General features: G+C 36.0%; 2 protein-coding genes across 5 annotated transcripts; both read right to left on the reverse strand.

Moving 5' to 3' along the window:
• Positions 1-1,288: 1,288 nt before the first annotated feature.
• Positions 1,289-19,027, reverse strand: LOC128242439 (diphosphomevalonate decarboxylase-like). 2 transcript variants are annotated; one of them, XM_052959592.1, is made up of 11 exons: positions 18,899-19,027; positions 12,783-12,853; positions 10,977-11,044; positions 9,692-9,738; positions 8,831-8,962; positions 8,339-8,393; positions 7,962-8,106; positions 6,771-6,938; positions 5,603-5,725; positions 5,282-5,440; positions 1,289-2,222 (listed from the first exon to the last, which is right to left on the reverse strand). In XM_052959592.1, the coding sequence occupies exons 1-11, from the start codon at positions 19,005-19,007 to the stop codon at positions 1,785-1,787; spliced, it is 1,515 nt and encodes a 504-aa protein (XP_052815552.1). In that variant the 5' UTR covers positions 19,008-19,027; the 3' UTR covers positions 1,289-1,784. The 2 variants fall into 2 exon arrangements, with proteins under 2 accessions (XP_052815552.1, XP_052815553.1); XM_052959593.1 differs by having other exon boundaries at positions 1,291-2,222; positions 18,808-18,963.
• LOC128242440 (uncharacterized) lies at positions 2,567-5,256 on the reverse strand. 3 transcript variants are annotated; one of them, XM_052959595.1, is made up of 4 exons: positions 4,633-5,256; positions 4,323-4,494; positions 3,710-3,931; positions 2,567-3,514 (listed from the first exon to the last, which is right to left on the reverse strand). In XM_052959595.1, exons 3-4 carry the CDS (start codon positions 3,885-3,887, stop codon positions 2,817-2,819), a joined length of 876 nt encoding a protein of 291 aa, XP_052815555.1. In that variant the 5' UTR covers positions 3,888-3,931; positions 4,323-4,494; positions 4,633-5,256; the 3' UTR covers positions 2,567-2,816. The 3 variants fall into 2 exon arrangements, with proteins under 3 accessions (XP_052815555.1, XP_052815556.1, XP_052815554.1); XM_052959594.1 differs by having other exon boundaries at positions 4,323-5,256.
• Positions 19,028-19,714: the final 687 nt, after the last annotated feature.

Below are 19,714 nucleotides of genomic sequence, written 5' to 3' on the forward strand. Positions count from 1 at the left end.
AACGACCAGCTGTATTAAGTGGTGCCGTGGTTATGGTCACAATGACCAGGTCTATTGCTTGTCTGTTTTTATAACAAAACGTCTTCATCTGCATGTAAAACTTGCAACTTTGGCCATTATTTAAATCCTTTTAATTAAAACCTGGCTTTTATCTTCATCGAGTTATGTCCTCTGATAGTTTGAAAGTGATGTTTAAACTCTCGACTCGACCAAAACTCAATATCTGTTCAAGATATGTATATTTTACATTGTAAACTTAGTACCCATGTGTAGTAGTGCCCAACTCTGAATTTAGTCATTGGAAAGTTATGCCCCCTGATAGTTTACATGTGATGCAAAACTTATCTTGGCCAGAACTCAATAACTATTCAAGATATTCATACGAAACTTTGTACACATCACGAAAAATAATTTACCATGTATAGCTAGGCCATCACTCCTTGATATAATAAGCAAAGTCGACATTTAATATCTTCTCCAGATGAATCATTATCTAGGACCAAATTTTTGATGACAATTGAGCATAAAATGTTGTGTATGAGTACGGGCAATTCCTCTAGTTATACTGACCGGATTATGACCAGATCAACACAATCTTGCATGTACACTACCAAACTACCCGGTATAGATATACATTCACATCACACACATTTACAGTAATTCCTGTCAAGTATCACAAACAGTGGTTATACACACTTGACATAAGTTTCATTTATTTATGTGAATTACTTACACTGCAGGGCACTAGATCGTCATATTTAATTGTGTTTTTTTCATTAAGTAAAGGACAATAACTCTTGTGTTAATGATGCCATCGTGTTAAATACTTTCAGTACAGCAGCGCACTATGGTTATTTACACTTGCCATAAGTTTCATTGATAATTATAAATGTCAATTAGCTACATAGAAATGGCTATGGATGGAATTACTCCTGTTACTGTCCTTATCACAATTATTATTACACATGCACAACACACTATGGTGTTATACTCACTTATATAGTATTACTCACATCAAGTAAGATTCACTAAAGTCTTTTAAGTGATTACAGCTCCGAACTGCCCAAATTTAGCGTTTTTCATTCATTCAAGACCAATAACTCTTGTTACTGACCCGAACCAGATGAACCTTTCAAGTGTACCAGCGCACTGTGGATATACACACTTGCGAAAGTTTTCATTAATGATCTATCCATAAGTTACATAGGGATGGCTTTGGGTGCACAAATTAGAGAATTTTCATTAACTAAGGGCAATAACTCTTGCATAACTGATCCGATACAGATGAAACTTACGAGTGCACCAGATCACCCTAGTTGTACACATTTATTTAAAAAGAAACCGCTCCAGATTTAAGGACAGTCAAAGTCAAATAAATATCTTTCCACCGAAACATTTAAGTGGATGATAATCAAATGGTATATATGCTATTGCAATATTTACTTATTCTTCCATTGATTCTTATATTCATTTATTCTGTCATTCTTTCTGCAACCTGATTTTAATGTTTGACTGAAAATAACAACAATGGGAAAGTGTTGTGTTAACAGTTCACAGGTTGAATATGAAATGTTCATTGTAAAGAAAGTGTCACCACTCTTTTTTCTTTATTGAATTTCATTTAATATAAACACATGTCTTAGTGAAATAATGAAAATATATATATTAAAAACATAAGATTATCGAAATGCATATTCTCAGAAAAAATACAAAGTAAAAGTTGAATTGGCAGTGCATTTATATGGTAAAAAATGTACTGTACAGTAAAACATGTACAATCTGGTTTATTTCTGAGACGTTTTCTGCCTTTTGACCTGTGCTTGTCTACCTTGATGCTCTCCTCTTCTCTTTCCCAACTTTGATACCCTGTTCTGCCCTGATCTCAACTTATCTTTACGTTCATGTTTTGTTTTCAAATTGATTTCTTTCTTTGTTGCCTTGACACTTTTTTCAGATTTCAACACCTTGAGGGTTTTTCCCTTTCCCTTGACCTTTGTTCTAGCAAGGGAAACTCCATTCTTCAATGTTTGATTATCTTTGTCCCCAACCTTTGTAGATGGTTCATCAATTGTTTCTATCACTACAGCCTTAGGCATGCCAGCGTTATCAAGGAGAGAGTCCTTATTACTACACAAGGTAGGTCCTGGCCCAGGTTGTGTGTGTATAATGAACTTTATGGCCCCTGTGGGCTGGATGGGTACAGCGATGGTTGAAAGCAGCTCCTAGAACAAGAAATTTTACATTGATCACTACTACATGAATTATTATGGTAGGTCCTAGCCCTGTTTGTGTGTGAATTATAAATGTTATGGCCCCTGTGGGCAGGATAGGTAAAGTGATTGTTTAAAGCTGCTCATAAAAGAAGAAATTTTAAATTTAATTGTCAATGAATTATAAATTTTATTTAGAGATTAATATATGGCCGCGCGGGGCCAATGAGTGATAATAGCCCCGGCATGTTGATAATGGCCCGAGTGCCATTATCGATATGCCGGGGCTATTATCACTCATTGGCCCCGCGCGGCCATATATTGAACTGTTTAATACACATGTTTTGACTCAAGTATTCAGTAGTCTGTCGATATGCCGATACTGGAAAAGCAAATTGAAATAAAATACATGTAGCACACATTTATTTCACAGGAAGTGAAGATAAAAGAACATTTTTCAACCCAAAAACATGTGAAATAAAAACAATATAATAATAACAGTGGATGAATGGAATAAAACATGTATGCAGAATAACTTTGTTCACTCATTCCAGTGCCTACAACTTAAGGAGGCAGTACCAGTTATGCATGCATACTGTATGGTTCCTAATTTCTCAAATTAATGCTGATAGGCCCATTAAAGGTGCAGCCATTAAACAGTGACTGAGTGTCCTTCATAATTTTTTGCAGGGTCAGTGTTCCACCTGGGCTTTGTTTAATGGGAAGGTCTAAAACTTGTTCAGCTTCATCATGTGTTGGTTTTCTTACAGGAATCTCTTCATATGTTTGGATGGAGGATAGCGCTTGCTCAATTTCCTGGGATGCTGCTACAAGTTCCTGATTGTCATCATCATCAAATTCCTCCATGCTAGTAACTGGTTCTGGTTCTGGATTTGTCACTGGTTCTTTTCTCTTACACATGTGAAGAATATTGGACATGTTTTGCTGCTTTTCTATATTGTTTGTATGGTAATGATTTAGAGACATCAGATTTTTGTGACCAGTCAGCTGTGCCACCTCAGTGGGGAAACAACCGGCATCCAGCAAATTTGTAATGCATGTTTTTCTTGCAGAGTGATTAACATGCCTAGCCTGAAATCCAGCCTGCTCACTCATGGTTTTGGCCAGTTGTCCCAATTTATTTTTTCCCAGGTTTTGGTTGATGAACCAGAGATCATTTGATTCTGTTCCCTTTCCAAAATTTGGATTCAGGGCTACATAAAACCTTGTTTCTGGGGCGGACATCTGAGGTGGTCTCTTTTCCTTGTAAAGCTGATATAACCTTACAGGGCAGTTTGGGTCTCCTGCAAATAATTTTAAAACACATTTAGAGTACTCAATCACATATTTATTTCTTTTTTACAAAATCAACATTTGAACTCTTATTTTAAATGGATTTTAGTTTAAAAAGTTTTGCTAATAACTGCAATAAATGAACATCATCTGTTAACAATAGAAAAAATAACCTTTTTATAACAATGCTATTTTTACTTGGTTACCTGGCTGTTCAAAGAGCTTAGGTACATATTGCCTGTGGTCACCAGCAACTCCGTTTCTTGTTTTTGTCGCCCTCTCCGTGAAGGCCAAGTAACTCACACCATCGGAGGTCTGGCTTAATTCCAAGTCCCCCCACAACATGGTCAAGTGCTCCTGTCTTCCTCGCAATCCAAGGTGCATGGTGTTGTTAAGCCAAATGGTATTTGTGAGGGAAATTGGAGAGGCTGTAATTAATTCGAAATTTATACCATTTGAAACAATTACACAGTTAAAATGTGCTTGATTATTATGTTGTATAATGTTCTCTACTGTTTAACAATGTACTGCACTGTAAACTCACTCTAAATGCATATAGATTTATTTTTTTCTACCTTAATATAGTAATGAATGTTTATAAAATATATATTAGGTTAAAGAAATATAAAATAACAGACATGAATTTCGTCATACAATAATAATTACCCATTATTCATTATTACCACGCAATACATATTATAAAGGTAGGCTTTTTTGAATACCGGGGACCGGCTTATATCGTTCTCTTTATGCTTTAGTTGTCTCCCTTGTCTTTGTTGCTTAGTGATATGTAAACAATCAATTAACTGCCAAACGTACCGGCTCCAAGAAGTTCCTTTTCGTAGAGTTGTTGAATCGCTGAGGAAGTGAAGGGATCGGCTCTCTGTTTTTTGTTGCCAAGTCCCTTTTCTTTCAAGTCCACGCATTTCGCTTTTAGCGTGTCCCTTGTGAGTTTGAACTCTTTTTACGCCCATGACATCGCCTTCGTACTCTGCAAAACGAGTTGATTATGATTAAAATAATCAAAAGTCTGTGCATAAAATTATAGGCAACTATATATAACTATTAAGGTGTTTATATATTAACTTTAGTTGTTTTAGATAATAATAACAAACAAAAATACGCCTACCATTCTCGGACAGGTGTCTCTTTACACTTGACAAGATGCCACGCAGGGTAGATGGCTCGAAGTTGGTTGCAGCGGGGCCATTCGCCTCTGCCGAAAGCTTGGTCTTCTTGACACTGAGCAGGAATCTGGATAGAAGAATATCTAGCTCCTTTGGTGGAATGTCTTTGATCTGGCGGGTCTCGCCGTCATCATTCAGCCAATCGTTCACCTTTTTCATGTCACTCCTTGTTTTTGTTACTGTAGCCTTGTTTTTCTTTGCTTCAATGAATTTCCGGGCTTGTGGCTCAGTGAAATGTTTATTTTTTTCGATGGCAGAATCCAGCTGAAGTAGCCTGTTGGCTAAATTTTCGAGCGTATGTTCACCCATGTCTACTCTGTCAGCCATCTTCAACAACGTGAAATTGCGTCACGTTGCACGTGCGGACAATCGCAGGGTCATTATCGGTCACGTGACTGATAATAGCCCCGGGGCTATTATCAATTTTGATGATTATGGTCCCGCCGCGCCGATAATGACTATTCTGACAACGTTAAAATGTTACTATATATAGTAACATGTGTATTAATGATAGATAAATTACACTTAACTTGTTAAGATTTTAGCATTTATAATTATACATTTTAGAATGTTAAGAATTTAAAACAGCACCTGATTAAGTTTAGCCTTCTTTACTGGCAAACCTGTGAGAAACTCTTTATTCCCCTGGATTGGAGGGAAGAAATGTTGCACAAGGGAGGTAACCATGGGAACATGCTCTTCAAGAAGGTACAGACAGGCATTTGGGCCAGCATCAAATGTGTAGGCAACCTGAAAACAGTAAGTTACCTTTTCCCTTTTCTTGTCTGCCACATCATAATAAAGTGTGAATATATATGGCGTAGTAAGTTATAGTTTCTTGAAACTGAAAATTCTGTCTTTGTACCCTTCTAAAGAAACCAATAAATTACCTGAGCAGAAAATAGTTCCTACCTTATTTTGTCCATGATAAGTGTTGTAAGCATGTACGAGATTCACAATGAGGCGGGATACATCTGTCATGTAAGATATGGGAGGGTAGGAGTCCAGGCACACTGCATGGAGCTGATTACTTTCCTGTAATAGTTCCGAAAAGTCAAGATTTACAAGTAAATTCATCTGTCAACAATAGAATATACTAAGCAATAGGTCCAGAAATCAAGTATGCAAAAATAAGTTAACTCCAAAAAAATAACTGCAACAAGAATTACATTGTTAGTCAGCAGGCCTTTTTTCAAGGCTTTTCAGGGACAAGTATTTGCCCATTTTTTTTGATAAAATCACTGAATTGGGGATGAAATGTTGAAAGAGGGGCATAACTTGATAATTATTAATTCAGAATAATTGGCCTTGATGTACATGTGCATATTGTTTCTAGTTATGGCATTCACATGCTAAAATGCTGAAAAGCTATGATCATGTTTGTGGTTTGTCTAGAAACACATGTATATGGCCCCTTATACATATAAAGAAAGAGCACGAACACATACTCAATGTTGAAACAGTCATCTAAGGTAAATAAAATGTCACCCCCGTCCAATTTAACAAAAAATTGGATGAAAATCTAGCAATTAATCTACATTGGCCTAAGGTTAAAGGTTTTGCTATACACTTGCACTTGACATCAATGGGTATGACAAGAACTCAACTTTTAATCCATATCATGGTATACCTAGTAAAAAGCCAGCATGCTAGAAAATTGAGTAAGATGGAGTAACCAGTACACAGGTTTTTCAAGGTTATGTGGGTAACAGTCAAAACTATTGTCCCAAGGTAGAGAGGATGATGTCTGAATAGTTCCAAATGTCATCCCTGACAGCAAGGGACAACAGTTTTGACTGTTACTCAAATAACCATGAAATAACTGGTTTAATACTCGATCAAAAAATTATGCAAACAAAAAAGGAAATAAAGGCTTTATCACCTGATTGAAATTTGATTTTAACAATGTGTTAGAAACATTAAATATTAATGAGATGCCGTCTAAAAACAAAATTTGAAAATTCCTAGGGCAACAGTTCAAACTATTGACTGGGGAATAGTTGAAGTTGGTAGCTTTCATGTGAAACAGCAAAATACAACAGACTTGTGTTTATATAATGAATCAGGTAATAATACTTACTATCATAGTCAGTTCAGCAAATGTGTGGAAATCCTTCTTCAATATAGCTGCGGTAATTTTTTCTATGCGTTGATCAATTACACCCAGCCTCGCTGCCATCAAGGAACTGGTTTCCATGGTAACCTGCATACCTGCAGTGCTTCCTGTCTGCTTCTTCTGATCACTCACCTGCAACAGAAGGCATTACCATCTTATACAAGAGATGTCACAGGAAATGACAAATAACCTCAACTGGGACTTGCAAGTTGTCAGACAGATAGCTATTTGTATATTGTCTTGGTGTATAAACTTCAATGTCCATGATAATGCAGAAGAAAATGTTTTTTCAGGTGGATTCTGTTTGTTTTTAAAACCCTTGAAAATGTAATTCTGATACTAATAGTTCAGTGTGTGAAATACCACGTGATAAATTACGTCATGTATGTATGCTATGCCGGAAGGCAATTTTTTGCTTAAAGTTACGATTTAAAACCAAGGAAACTTTTCTTTTTCTTCACCATTTTAAACGAAATAAAGGGCAGTCTATGCCACTTATAGAGCCCCGCCTTCGTTTTATTTCCAGAGTTTGATAAGGTGATTAGTTTACTCAAACACTTCCACAAACCTGTTTCCAAACTAATGTTTTGACAATGCTCCATCAGGCAGCGGTTAAATGTGAAAAGGTTTGTCAAAGTGTTTTAAGAAATTAGACTCTCAATCAAACTCAGGTTAAAGAACAAAGATGGGGCTCTGTATGAGCATAGACTGCGCTATTATGGTATGCATTTATTTTAGCATTTATGAAGCAATTTATCATGTGGTATACACACACTGTAGTTACATGCTAAACAATCCTTAATGAACAGAAAAATACACAGGTCATAAAAGTCAGATATAAACTCTCAATTGAATACGATTGAAATCTGTTGGTTCGATATCCCTCAGACCGGCCAAAATACCTAGAAACTCGCAAATATCAAGCTTACATGGAGTAAAAAAATTGGAACTTTACATCAAGTTCGAGACAACTAGGAAATCGAGCCAAGTGATATCCAGCCAATGGGATTCGGCTGTATATCATTTACTACTAAAAAAACTACTTTTTCTAAAGAAAAGATGTTATATAACTGGGGAACGGTACATGGACTTTAAATAAGGAAAAAAAAACACAAGCAAATCTTTAAGTGTAATGTCAATGGTACCAAAACCTACTACTAGTATGAGAACCCTGAGTTCTGGCCAATGTGTATGTGGGGCAATCTGTCGGGCGATAGAGTCTTTCCCATCTGCCAATTCTCCTTTGTCCCATACAACGAACCCTCCATATATACTTCTGCAGGCGCTGCCAGACCCTTGCCTATGAGAAATGAATCAGTACTTGAAATAATCTTCACAGGACAGTTATTCAAACATTCTGCGGCCTTTTTAGTGGCTTTTTCTTTGATCTCTGAAATCTGCTCAGCTTCATCTGTTATTGGATTTAAGATTTTTTTCAGGGATTATTCATAGATTATTTATTATTCATTTACAAATCTTTCTTTTTAACAAAGCACAGCACCATGCATTAAAGTATTGCATAATATTTATACCTGGCAATGTCGGAGATGTCCCCGGAAACATTATACAGCTGCGAAAGAGAGTACGCTGAAAAATAAAAATAGAATATCTCGATTGGATTAATACAGAATTGAAATCCCTGACAGTTTCCCCGATAACAAGAGAAAAATACTAAGGACCACTAGCTATGGCACAGCGAGGTGATAGACACGTTGGTTAGACTAACCTGTAACAAGGGTGACCACCATTAATTGCAATGTGAGGCACCAGATTTTATACCCTTTTCAGGTAAGGTAAGTAAAGAGCCCTACTATCCCTACCTTTTGCTCTTAATATCTCTATTTCACCCTAAAAAATCTTCCTCCTTTCATCCCTACATGTTTGTTATTGGCCACTTGAAAGCCTGCCTTTTAATACCAACATGTTTGTATGTTGAAAGTATCAAGTCTTGGAAGGATATTTTTAACACACAAGGAACATGATAAACAACACAATAAGTTAAGAGCAAAGAATCACTTTTTAACCTAGACAAGCATATCCAGCTGCAGACGAGGCCAGCCCCGCCGCTGTTGGGAAGTTGTTCTCGGAGCAAATTCGCACATTCCATGACAATAGCGAGTCATCACAACTTACGGTCTCTTTGGCCCTTTGTTTAACTGGAAAATTGAGGTTAAAAATATATCATATATATTGGCCTTTCTAATCATTAAAGTACAACAAAGTGTAATAAATATGTTGTTTTTTTTGTTTGTTTTTTAAATTAAACTTAACAAGAGACCCACAAGGGCCTATGCTTTACTGACTTTTAAAGAAATATACTGAACTCATATTTAAAGGGAAGCAATCAGTGAACCATATGGTTAACAAAGGACGAAGGGATATAACTACTACAATAATACACAACACTGTACAAAATTGTCTCTCTTAGAAAATACTTCTGCTGAGTTGCAGTATTTCAAGGGCCATAATCCAGTCATGCACGGGTGGATCTGGCTGGTTTAAAAAAAAGAACCAAGCTCTCATGATTATCACACTACTGTTTAAGTTTGATAGGGATATAATCAAAACTTTAGAATGTATCACAATTCACAAGCAATTGTTTACCGATGCAGGGACAATATATATTTTACAACGATTGTCAAGAAAGTTATGATAACTTGGCTTGGTGACTCACATCCAAATTTGCTTAAAAATATCCATTTCCAGAAAGAATATAATGATTCATGATTTCATTGCTCTGAACCATGAACTGGAATTTACTGTAATATCCAGGCTAAACTTCACTGTGTTCTATACAGCAACAGGCAATATTTGGGGAAAGACCTATTGGTAGCATGTATTCAAGATGTGTGGTGATGATGTAAAACATAGTGAATTACACCTACTTTCCTTCAGCAAGTTTTGTATTCTAGGTGTTTCAATGGTCTCTTCCCTGAAATATATAGTTTCAGAATGTTTAAAGATTCACTCTTACCCGTACTCCCAAATAAGATGTGCCACAATTAATATAACTGTTTTAATTTACCGAAAATGATGAACAAATATCAAAACAATGGTTCTTATAAAGGATACTGTGTTTAATTTTAAAGAAAGGTGCAGAATTTACCTTTTAGGTATTTCTACCTTTTTAGAGGATAGTTGATCACTGTAAATCTTTTAGGACTCACCAGTCATTTAAAATTTGTGCGTTTTCAGCCATGAAATACATGGTTACAATTTTGTAATTTCAATCTTGTTATCAATAATAAATATTTTCCATAAATGCATTATTTAGTACCGGTATGTAGAATAAAGTTTATCACTCCAAATTTATGTTTGTAATACATGTGTATGTATTGATTTTAAATATGAGTATCACTTTACCCAAACTGGCCAAAAACTTAAAATTAAAATAAAAAATCACATATTTGCATTGGTATTCATAAAAAAATAGTATTTCCTATTTTCAATAAAGTCAATGAAAATATATATCTTCCAGAAAGTTATTTTATCTTAAAGACCAGTGGGATACATGTACTTTAATTAGGAAGGAGACAGATGTAAGAACAGGGTCCATAAGCTTCTTATCTTTAACTTAGATAATTTATGAATACTGACATTGAGTCCTGTCTCATTCAAGGATCTTAATTGTAACTTCAATAATCTTCAATCTGTACAAACATTGCAAAGTGCACTATGTTGTGTTTTTTTTATTTCCTCATCTTTGTATGAACACAAATGTTCAGCTCACACAAATATGAAACAAAATAATAAAAATATGACACCAAGATGATTTCAAATTACCACTTAAATCTACTAAGATTTTTATTAAAACTAGCCGATGGACAGTTAAGATGTATAAACAAACATTTCCATCCTTCTCAATGATAATCCCGTCTTATTTTATTCAGGTAATTTACTTAAAGTTACAGCATCAGCTGAGGAATAGTAAAAAGAAATATTTTGAAATATGAATAATATTATATTGCAATGTAATTAAAATATTATATAGATAATTATCTCAATAAAAAGAGATTGAGAAAAAAATAATAGCTCCTCTGGTCGAAGCTGCCATCTATAATTTTTACTACTTCGTTTTGAACGAGGAAAACAACAGTGCTACAGTTCCAATGCCAATGCATGTCTGTTTTTATTTTTTCTTTCTTGACTATAAACATAACTGTCCCATACCTGCCATTCAGCCAAATTCTGTTCTCTTCAAAGTCTGCACTCGCTGCCACAGTTGTCTTTGCTCTAAGCTGAAATTGCATGTAAGAAATTGCAGTTGTCTTTGCTTTAAGCTGAAATTGCATGTAAGAAATTGCAGTTGTCTTTGCTCTAAGCTGAAATTGCATGTAAGAAATTACAGTTGTCTTTGCTCTAAGCTGAAGTCAATTATATGTAAGTAATGACAGTTATCCTTGCTCTAAGCTAAAATATTATGCAAGTAATGACAGTAACTGTTGTCCTTGCTCTAAACTGAAATTTTATGTTAGTATTGACAGTTGTCTTTGCTCTTAGCTGATATTGTATGTAAGGGATGACAGATGTCTTTGTTCTTATCTGAAATTGTATGAAAGTGATGACAATTGTATTTGCTCTGATCTAGCTGAAATTGTATGTTTGTAATGACATTTGTCTTTGCTCTGGGCTGAATGTGTACATAAGTAATGACAGCTGTCTTTGTTCTAAGTTGAAATTGCATGTAAGATAAGACAGTTGTTTTTGCTCTAAGCTGAAATTGTATGTAGGTAATAACAGTTGTCTTCGCCCTTATCAGAAATTTTATGAAGTTATGACATTGCTCAAATTGTAAGTAAGTAACAACGATTGTCTTTACTCTAAGCTGAAACCCATTGGCTCAAACTCCAAGGGACTAGCGAAGAGCCTCAGAAATTTGGAGGCAAGTGGAAATGCTACGCCTTAGTATAAAAAAAGCGGTCCTTTAAATCCAGTTTGAGCCAATGAGGAGTTCAAGACAACGGGGTTTGACTGTACATGTTCATTGAACTTTTTCCGCATTTAATATAAAGTACATTTAGAAAGTGAACAAATACAATGTACATTAAACAAAATGCATCTAGACTTATCTATTTATTCCTCACCTGACATGTAATGAAGTTGTTCGGTTAAAAAATTAAAAAATTAATATCCATTCTTAACAGTGACCAGTCAAACTAATTCTATCATTGCTACTTACTCCTATCTTGAAATTTGCCATCAAATAACCACTCTTATATGCTGTCACCTTTGTTTTCCACACCAATACAAATACATGTATAACAAAATTATGCCAGGCAACCACTTGTTCATGTTTTTGCCTTTTTACTCCTATCTAAAAATTAGCTCCAAAATGTCAAAATGTACCACTCTATACTGCTATCATATGGATAGGCATGGATCTGTCCTCAGGACCAAAATCAAACTGAAAAGGTTTCAAAATGACCCATTACTTTTTGGCTTCTCCTTTGAAACCTGATTTGGGATATCACCAACATGCCTGTCTACTTTCAGAAATTACCTTACTACTTATTAAACAAATGAAACCCCTGCATATTGGAGGGTGTAATCCCCCCACCCCTTGTGTACAAAACACACCATCCTTTTCCACCCATATCCAGGTATGCATACCAAATAATGCCAGGAACTCCATTTTTCATTTTTTGCTTATCCACGAACCAACATCTCGAGTCCAGAATACTACTTCTTCAAGAGTCTCTGAATACTAGTACTACGTACTAAAAAGGGGTGTTTCAGCCTCATACCGTGAAGACTTGGCACTGTAGGGCATCAATTTCCTACCCATTATGACAATAATGAATGAATATATATAGCAACTGTTCCCTACCCATTTAGGGTCAAAGCTACATGTTTATGAAAGGCACTGTTACTATTTAATGGAAAAATACCCGTTTTGCACTCAGATTTTACTATTTATAGGAATTTTGCATTTCTATTGTGAACATTTGTATATGTACATCACTAACTATGTTGTACCTGTTTCTGATCCAGGGTCACACTGGCAGATGAATTAGCTGGCAAAACGCGGTTGACATCTCTCTTGCCCCCTGAAAATGACAGAAGTTACTCTATAACATCAAAACAGAAGGTTGATGCAGAAACCCAATTAAAGCCTGATTTTTCATTTTGATAAATGTTCTTTTGCAGGATGTAACCTACATTGTTCCCCTTTATAAGCGGACAATCAAACAATCGATCCATTCCCTTAATGCTTAGGAAACACTATTGATTAACTACCTTTATTAACTCCAGAGTTTCTTTTCAGACCAATTTGGGGCCAAAAATTGGCCAAATATCGAAATATTGGTCCCAACTTGTTGAAACTCTGGAGTTAATAAAGGTAGTTAATCAATAGTGGTCTCAACACAACCTTAACAAAAACATAAGCATATAAGCAAATACACACTGCTTATGAGACTTGTTTATTTTGGGCAACAGCAGATATATGTATGGGGGTGACAACAAAACAATAGCAAATTCTTCCATTGCAACAATTGGTTGAAAGAAACACTGTACTTCCACAGTCATTCCATACCAAGAGATGGATAGAGTAATTAAAGGTGTCAAAACCAGAAGACTTTGATTCAAAAGCCAATGACTTATGGGCCAGAATAGAAATTAGTGGACACTACATCTTTATGGAATTGCTTCTCACAAACATAGATTCCTTTACAGCAGCGATGTTGCTTCTCACTTCTCACCTATTGGGAATTGGGCTGGGCCCTTTGACTTAGCATAATATTGCTTTCTTATTTTAGTATCTAACATGACCAACCTAATATGACCAATGTCTTGTTTATCATCTACATATGTATAGGGCTTTTGACTATTTATCAATATATTTCGAACGTTATGTGACGCAGGATCTTTTTATCCATATTGCCACTTAATTTTGAAGTTATTACTTCCCAGATAGGTCACTATGTGATTTCTTATATTATTTCTAATATTCAACAGCATACTGGCTGAGTACCTAAATCGGAACAGTACCTAAATATGGAACACCCGTTATAAAAGCGTTTTTCCAATCGTGATCTGTTTATTTACGATTTTAATCAATATAGACGCTTGCCTTAAATACACGTTCCAAATAACATGATACTCCGGTTAATATTTAAAATGCTGCTATCATTCAAAGTTGTTCATGTTCAAATGTCAATACATGGCACGTGGGGGAATGACTTTAGCTTGCCAAAATTACAGCATACTGGCACAGTCTGTATTTTTTTACTTAAATCATCAAATTTTACTGAAAAAAATGGCAAAAAGACAAGCTGGGAATAAAATAAATTATTAGTTTCAGGGCTCTCACTAGGCTGAAAATTTTGGGAGAAGTGACTTCTCCCTTCAGGCAATTTAGGGAGAAGTGGGGAGACTTTAGGGAGAAGTGATACTTTTTGTAACACCTGATACAAAAACTATGCCATACCACTCACCTAAGTTTATATTCACATTAAAATTGATTGCTATAACTTTAATACACATGTTACTATATATAGTAACATTTTAACGTTGTCAGAATAGTCATTATCGGCGCGGCGGGACCATAATCATCAAAATTGATAATAGCCCCGGGGCTATTATCAGTCACGTGACCGATAATGACCCTGCGATTGTCCACACGTGCAACGTGACGCAATTTCACGTTGTTGAAGATGGCTGACGGAGTAGACATGGGTGAACGTACGCTCGAAAATTTAGCCAACAGGCTACTTCAACTGGATTCTGCCATCGAACAAAATAAACATTTCACTGAGGCACAAGGCCGGCAATTCATTGAAGCAAAGAAAAACAAGGCTACGGTAACAAAAACTAGGAGTGACATGAAAAAGGTGAACGATTGGCTGAATGATGACGGCGAGACCCGCCAGATCAAAGACATTCCACCAAAGGAGCTAGATATTCTTCTATCCAGATTCCTGCTCAGTGTCAAGAAGACCAAGCTTTCGGCACAGGCGAATGGCCCCACTGCAACCAACTTCGAGCCATCTACCCTGCGTGGCATCTTGTCAAGTGTAAAGAGACACCTGTCCGAGAATGGTAGGCGTATTTCTGTTTGTTATTATTATCTAAAACAACTAAAGTTAATATATAAACACCTTAATAGTTATATATTTTATAGTTGCCTATAATTTTATGCACAGACTTTTGATTATTTTAATCATAATCAACTCGTTTTGCAGAGTACGAAGGCGATGTCATGGGCGTAAAAAGAGTTCAAACTCACAAGGGACACGCTAAAAGCGAAATGCGTGGACTTGAAAGAAAAGGGACTTGGCAACAAAAAACAGAGAGCCGATCCCTTCACTTCCTCAGCGATTCAACATCTCTACGAAAAGGAACTTCTTGGAGCCGGTACGTTTGGCAGTTAATTGATTGTTTACATATCACTAAGCAACAAAGACAAGGGAGACAACTAAAGCATAAAGAGAACGATATAAGCCGGTCCCCGGTATTAAAAAAAGCCTACCTTTATAATATGTATTGCGTGGTAATAATGAATAATGGGTAATTATTATTGTATGACGAAATTCATGGATTTTATGTCTGTTATTTTATATTTCTTTAACCTAATATATATTTTATAAACATTCATTACTATATTAAGGTAGAAAAAAATAAATCTATATGCATTTAGAGTGAGTTTACAGTGCAGTACATTGTTAAACAGTAGAGAACATTATACAACATAATAATCAAGCACATTTTAACTGTGTAATTGTTTCAAATGGTATAAATTTCGAATTAATTACAGCCTCTCCAATTTCCCTCACAAATACCATTTGGCCTAACAACACCATGCACCTTGGATTGCGAGGAAGACAGGAGCACTTGACCATGTTGTGGGGGGACTTGGAATTAAGCCAGACCTCCGATGGTGTGAGTTACTTGGCCTTCACAGAGAGGGCGACAAAAACAAGAAACGGAGTTGCTGGTGACCACAGGCAATATGTACCTAAGCTCTTTGAACAGCCAGGTAACCAAGTAAAAATAGCATTGTTACAAAAAGGTTATTTTTTCTAATGTTAACAGATGATGTTCATTTATTGCAGTTATTAGCAAAACTTTTTAAACTAAAATCCATTTAAAATAAGAATTCAAATGTTGATTTTGTAAAAAAGAAATAAATATGTGATTGAGTACTCTAAATGTGTTTTAAAATTATTTGCAGGAGACCCAAACTGCCCTGTAAGGTTATATCAGCTTTACAAGGAAAAGAGACCAGCTCAGATGTCCGCCCCAGAAACAAGGTTTTATGTAGCCCTGAATCCAAATTTTGGAAAGGGAACAGAATCAAATGATCTCTGGTTCATCAACCAAAACCTGGGAAAAAATAAATTGGGACAACTGGCCAAAACTATGAGTGAGCAGGCTGGATTTCAGGCTAGGCATGTTAATCACTCTGCAAGAAAAACATGCATTACAAATTTGCTGGATGCCGGTTGTTTCCCCACTGAGGTGGCACAGCTGACTGGTCACAAAAATCTGATGTCTCTAAATCATTACCATACAAACAATATAGAAAAGCAGCAAAACATGTCCAATATTCTTCACATGTGTAAGAGAAAAGAACCAGTGACAAATCCAGAACCAGAACCAGTTACTAACATGGAGGAATTTGATGATGATGACAATCAGGAACTTGTAGCAGCATCCCAGGAAATTGAGCAAGCGCTATCCTCCATCCAAACATATGAAGAGATTCCTGTAAGAAAACCAACACATGATGAAGCTGAACAAGTTTTAGACCTTCCCATTAAACAAAGCCCAGGTGGAACACTGACCCTGCAAAAATTATGAAGGACACTCAGTCACTGTTTAATGGCTGCACCTTTAATGGGCCTATCAGCATTAATTTGAGAAATTAGGAACCATACAGTATGCATGCATAACTGGTACTGCCTCCTTAAGTTGTAGGCACTGGAATGAGTGAACAAAGTTATTCTGCATACATGTTTTATTCCATTCATCCACTGTTATTATTATATTGTTTTTATTTCACATGTTTTTGGGTTGAAAAATGTTCTTTTATCTTCTTTTATCTTCACTTCCCGTGAAATAAATGTGTGCTACATGTATTTTATTTCAATTTGCTTTTCCATATCGACAGACTACTGAATACTTGAGTCAAAACATGTGTATTAAACAGTTCAATATATGGCCGCGCGGGGCCAATGAGTGATAATAGCCCCGGCATATCGATAATGGCCCTCGGGCTTTCTAAATATAAAATGTTCAAAAAATAATGTATCATTTTTGGCTCAGAAAAAGTGTATTTGTCAATGTCACATAGTTTATCTCAAAAAAGCATCTAAAATGAAAAAAAGGACAGCTAAGGATTTGAAATAATCAAAATGACTTTATAAATGAACTGTCAATATAGTAGGGGGACGAATCTTGTTTTGGTACGTTCGGGATTGGGTACGAATGTCACATTCATCTATGCTGTTATTTACTTGTCTCTGACTAAATAATTTTAAATATGCTAACATTTAAAAACCATATGACATTTAAATCAGTGTCCTTGATGAAAAATTTACCAATACATAATGGGAGGTTGAAAACTTAACTCGGAAAATTGTTCTGACAAAATGGCAACCTCGCCGATTTTTTTTGACATCGTAACTATGACAGGAGAAAATTACTGTAAGTAAACTCTACATAAAGCAAAAAAACAAATAAAAAAATGTGTTTACAAATCAATTTTTATCATGAACATTTCACTAAAACCAATCAAATATTTGGTGATACGCCATGTTATTGATTTTCTTAGCGCCTACTTGCCGATGGCCCGAGATGGCTATGACCGTCTGCTTCAAAAGCAACAATGTTTAAATGCCTTCTATTGTTTATTCAATACATATATTAAATTTTTTTTTACTTCATTAATGCTCGACACGATTTTTCATAATTATGTCGCCTTTTGTATCTCATTTTAACAAACTTATATCATTTGATCAGGGTCTTCTCAATGTACATTCTGATTGGTTAACTTTCAATAGCTCCGTCTACTGGCGATGTTTTGGTGACACGGCCCAATTATCGGATTAGGAGATTACCAATTTGTATGAATTGCTTATTGCGATGTTTTGACTAATGGGACAGTGGCCAAATACTCGCTGATTGACAGATTTACAATGTGCTAAAATTTTCGGCGAAGTCAATGTCGCTTTGATGATACAAATGGGCGAAGTATGGGAATTTTAGGCGACCACTTCGCCCAAGTCGCCCCCTCGCGAGAGCCCTGAGTTTATTTAAACAAACATGTAGCGATAATTTTAAAAGGAAACACAAAAATAAATAACAAATTAAAACTGTTCCATATTTAGGTTCTCCAGCGACAAAAATGGCAGTCCTTGACTGTGCGGTTAATAAAGTACTTTTCATGCAGATTGGAAGTATTTTGAAAAACACCATTTATATCAACCAATATCTAGGATCTTGAATCCTAGTATGCTGATGGAAAATTTTGTAGCTGTGGTGCAAATCTAACTCAAAATATTTAAAAAAAAAGTGCCGAAAGTGTTCCAATTTAGGTACTCAGCCAGTATTCATTATTGGCATGACAGAGATAGGTCTGTAGTTTTCCTAGCCACAATAATGCACGTTTATGGAACTTTGCCTTCTGTCAACAAAGTATTGCCATTTTGGAACTATCTAGCAGGTGAGTGTTATCTTGCCACTCAATCTTAGCTCATTCTTGGCTAGGAAAACAACAAGTGGGATATGGACGCGTAGAGTTACTAAAACAAAAACCGTCACATACTTTGAAGCGGCTGTTTATATGCCCCCCCCCCCCCCCCCCTCCCCCTCTACCACTTTAACACACATACACCACACACCCTTCCATAATTCTGCACAGTACTGTTACTGGTAATTGATTTAAATGTACGCACACAATTAATTTCTGATCACTGACAAACGAACAGCACAAACAATGTTTAAAGTCGTTATTACAATACATGCATACTATACGATGTCATATGCCTACTGTACGTACAGTATTTTACCACCGCTATGTTTACGGGTGCTGTGCATGTTATCACCTTCATTGTTGCTACTTTCAGTTTCGTTTTACAATAACAGCATACCATGTGCTTCCGGTTTGAGAATTTGTATAAGTATATACAGATGTTTCAACTTCCACACATGTGCATTCATCAGTATGCGTTTTAATACAAATATGCATTGCTCATTCATAAAAATAAAAATGGTATTATTTTTTATTAATTTGCTGCCGGTTGGTGGAATTACCGAAAACACAACAGAAAACTGAAATACAGAAATACACTTCTTTTTTTAACGGAACCAGGAAACCGAATGAGGGGAAGGGGCTATTAAAAGGTTCCATATATGCTACAGCTAATAACCGGAAACATTTTCATTTGTATAATCATATACAGTGTTTCGGACGCGGTGAGTGTGGTGGGGCTGGGGTTCATCCTATATTGTATGGGAGGGGTACATTTTTTGTACATGTCGTGCGTGTGTGAAGGGTTGGGGGAGGGATGGAGAAAAGACAGAAGGTGGTCTGGAAAAGGTCTCAAATGCCACAGCTAATTACCGAAACAATTAAAATCCAAAATCTGGTAAGGCGGTAGCCGGCAATAAAGATTAAGATCAATACACAGAGGTTATGTACTATACACCAATTAATTGGGGTAGGTCACGGTGGTATCGCATACTAGTATGGAGATTTATCATGTGGAAGTTGATGTTAGTTCCTTTCGTGTATTTGTCCGCGAAACGAAGTATGTGCCACAATAGGGGCCAATTTCCTGTTTATTGGGGAACGGTGACCAGTGGTGGCAGAGTCCCACTAGCGTTCCGGTTAAAACAGGTGCAATATGAAGTATATGGCGTTATAGATCCTCGATGACTGGTCCCTTATGGCCTAAAATTAGGCG

Source organism: Mya arenaria, chromosome 8 (assembly GCF_026914265.1).
Source record: "Mya arenaria isolate MELC-2E11 chromosome 8, ASM2691426v1".
Classification (NCBI taxonomy): domain Eukaryota; kingdom Metazoa; phylum Mollusca; class Bivalvia; order Myida; family Myidae; genus Mya; species Mya arenaria.

Bases quoted from the DNA above. Each gene is read 5' to 3' on its own strand.
- LOC128242440 (XM_052959595.1), bottom strand. From the start codon at position 3,887: ATGCACCTTGGATTGCGAGGAAGACAGGAGCACTTGACCATGTTGTGG. The intron at 3,515-3,709 runs GTAACCAAGTAA...AATTATTTGCAG, and splicing joins TAAGCTCTTTGAACAGCCAG to GAGACCCAAACTGCCCTGTA.
- LOC128242439 (XM_052959592.1), bottom strand. From the start codon at position 19,007: ATGAATGAGCAATGCATATTTGTATTAAAACGCATACTGATGAATGCA. The intron at 9,739-10,976 runs GTATGGGACAGT...TATATATTTCAG, and splicing joins AGAATTTGGCTGAATGGCAG to GGAAGAGACCATTGAAACAC. The intron at 6,939-7,961 runs GTAGGTTTTGGT...CTTCTGTTGCAG, and splicing joins TCAGGGTTCTCATACTAGTA to GTGAGTGATCAGAAGAAGCA.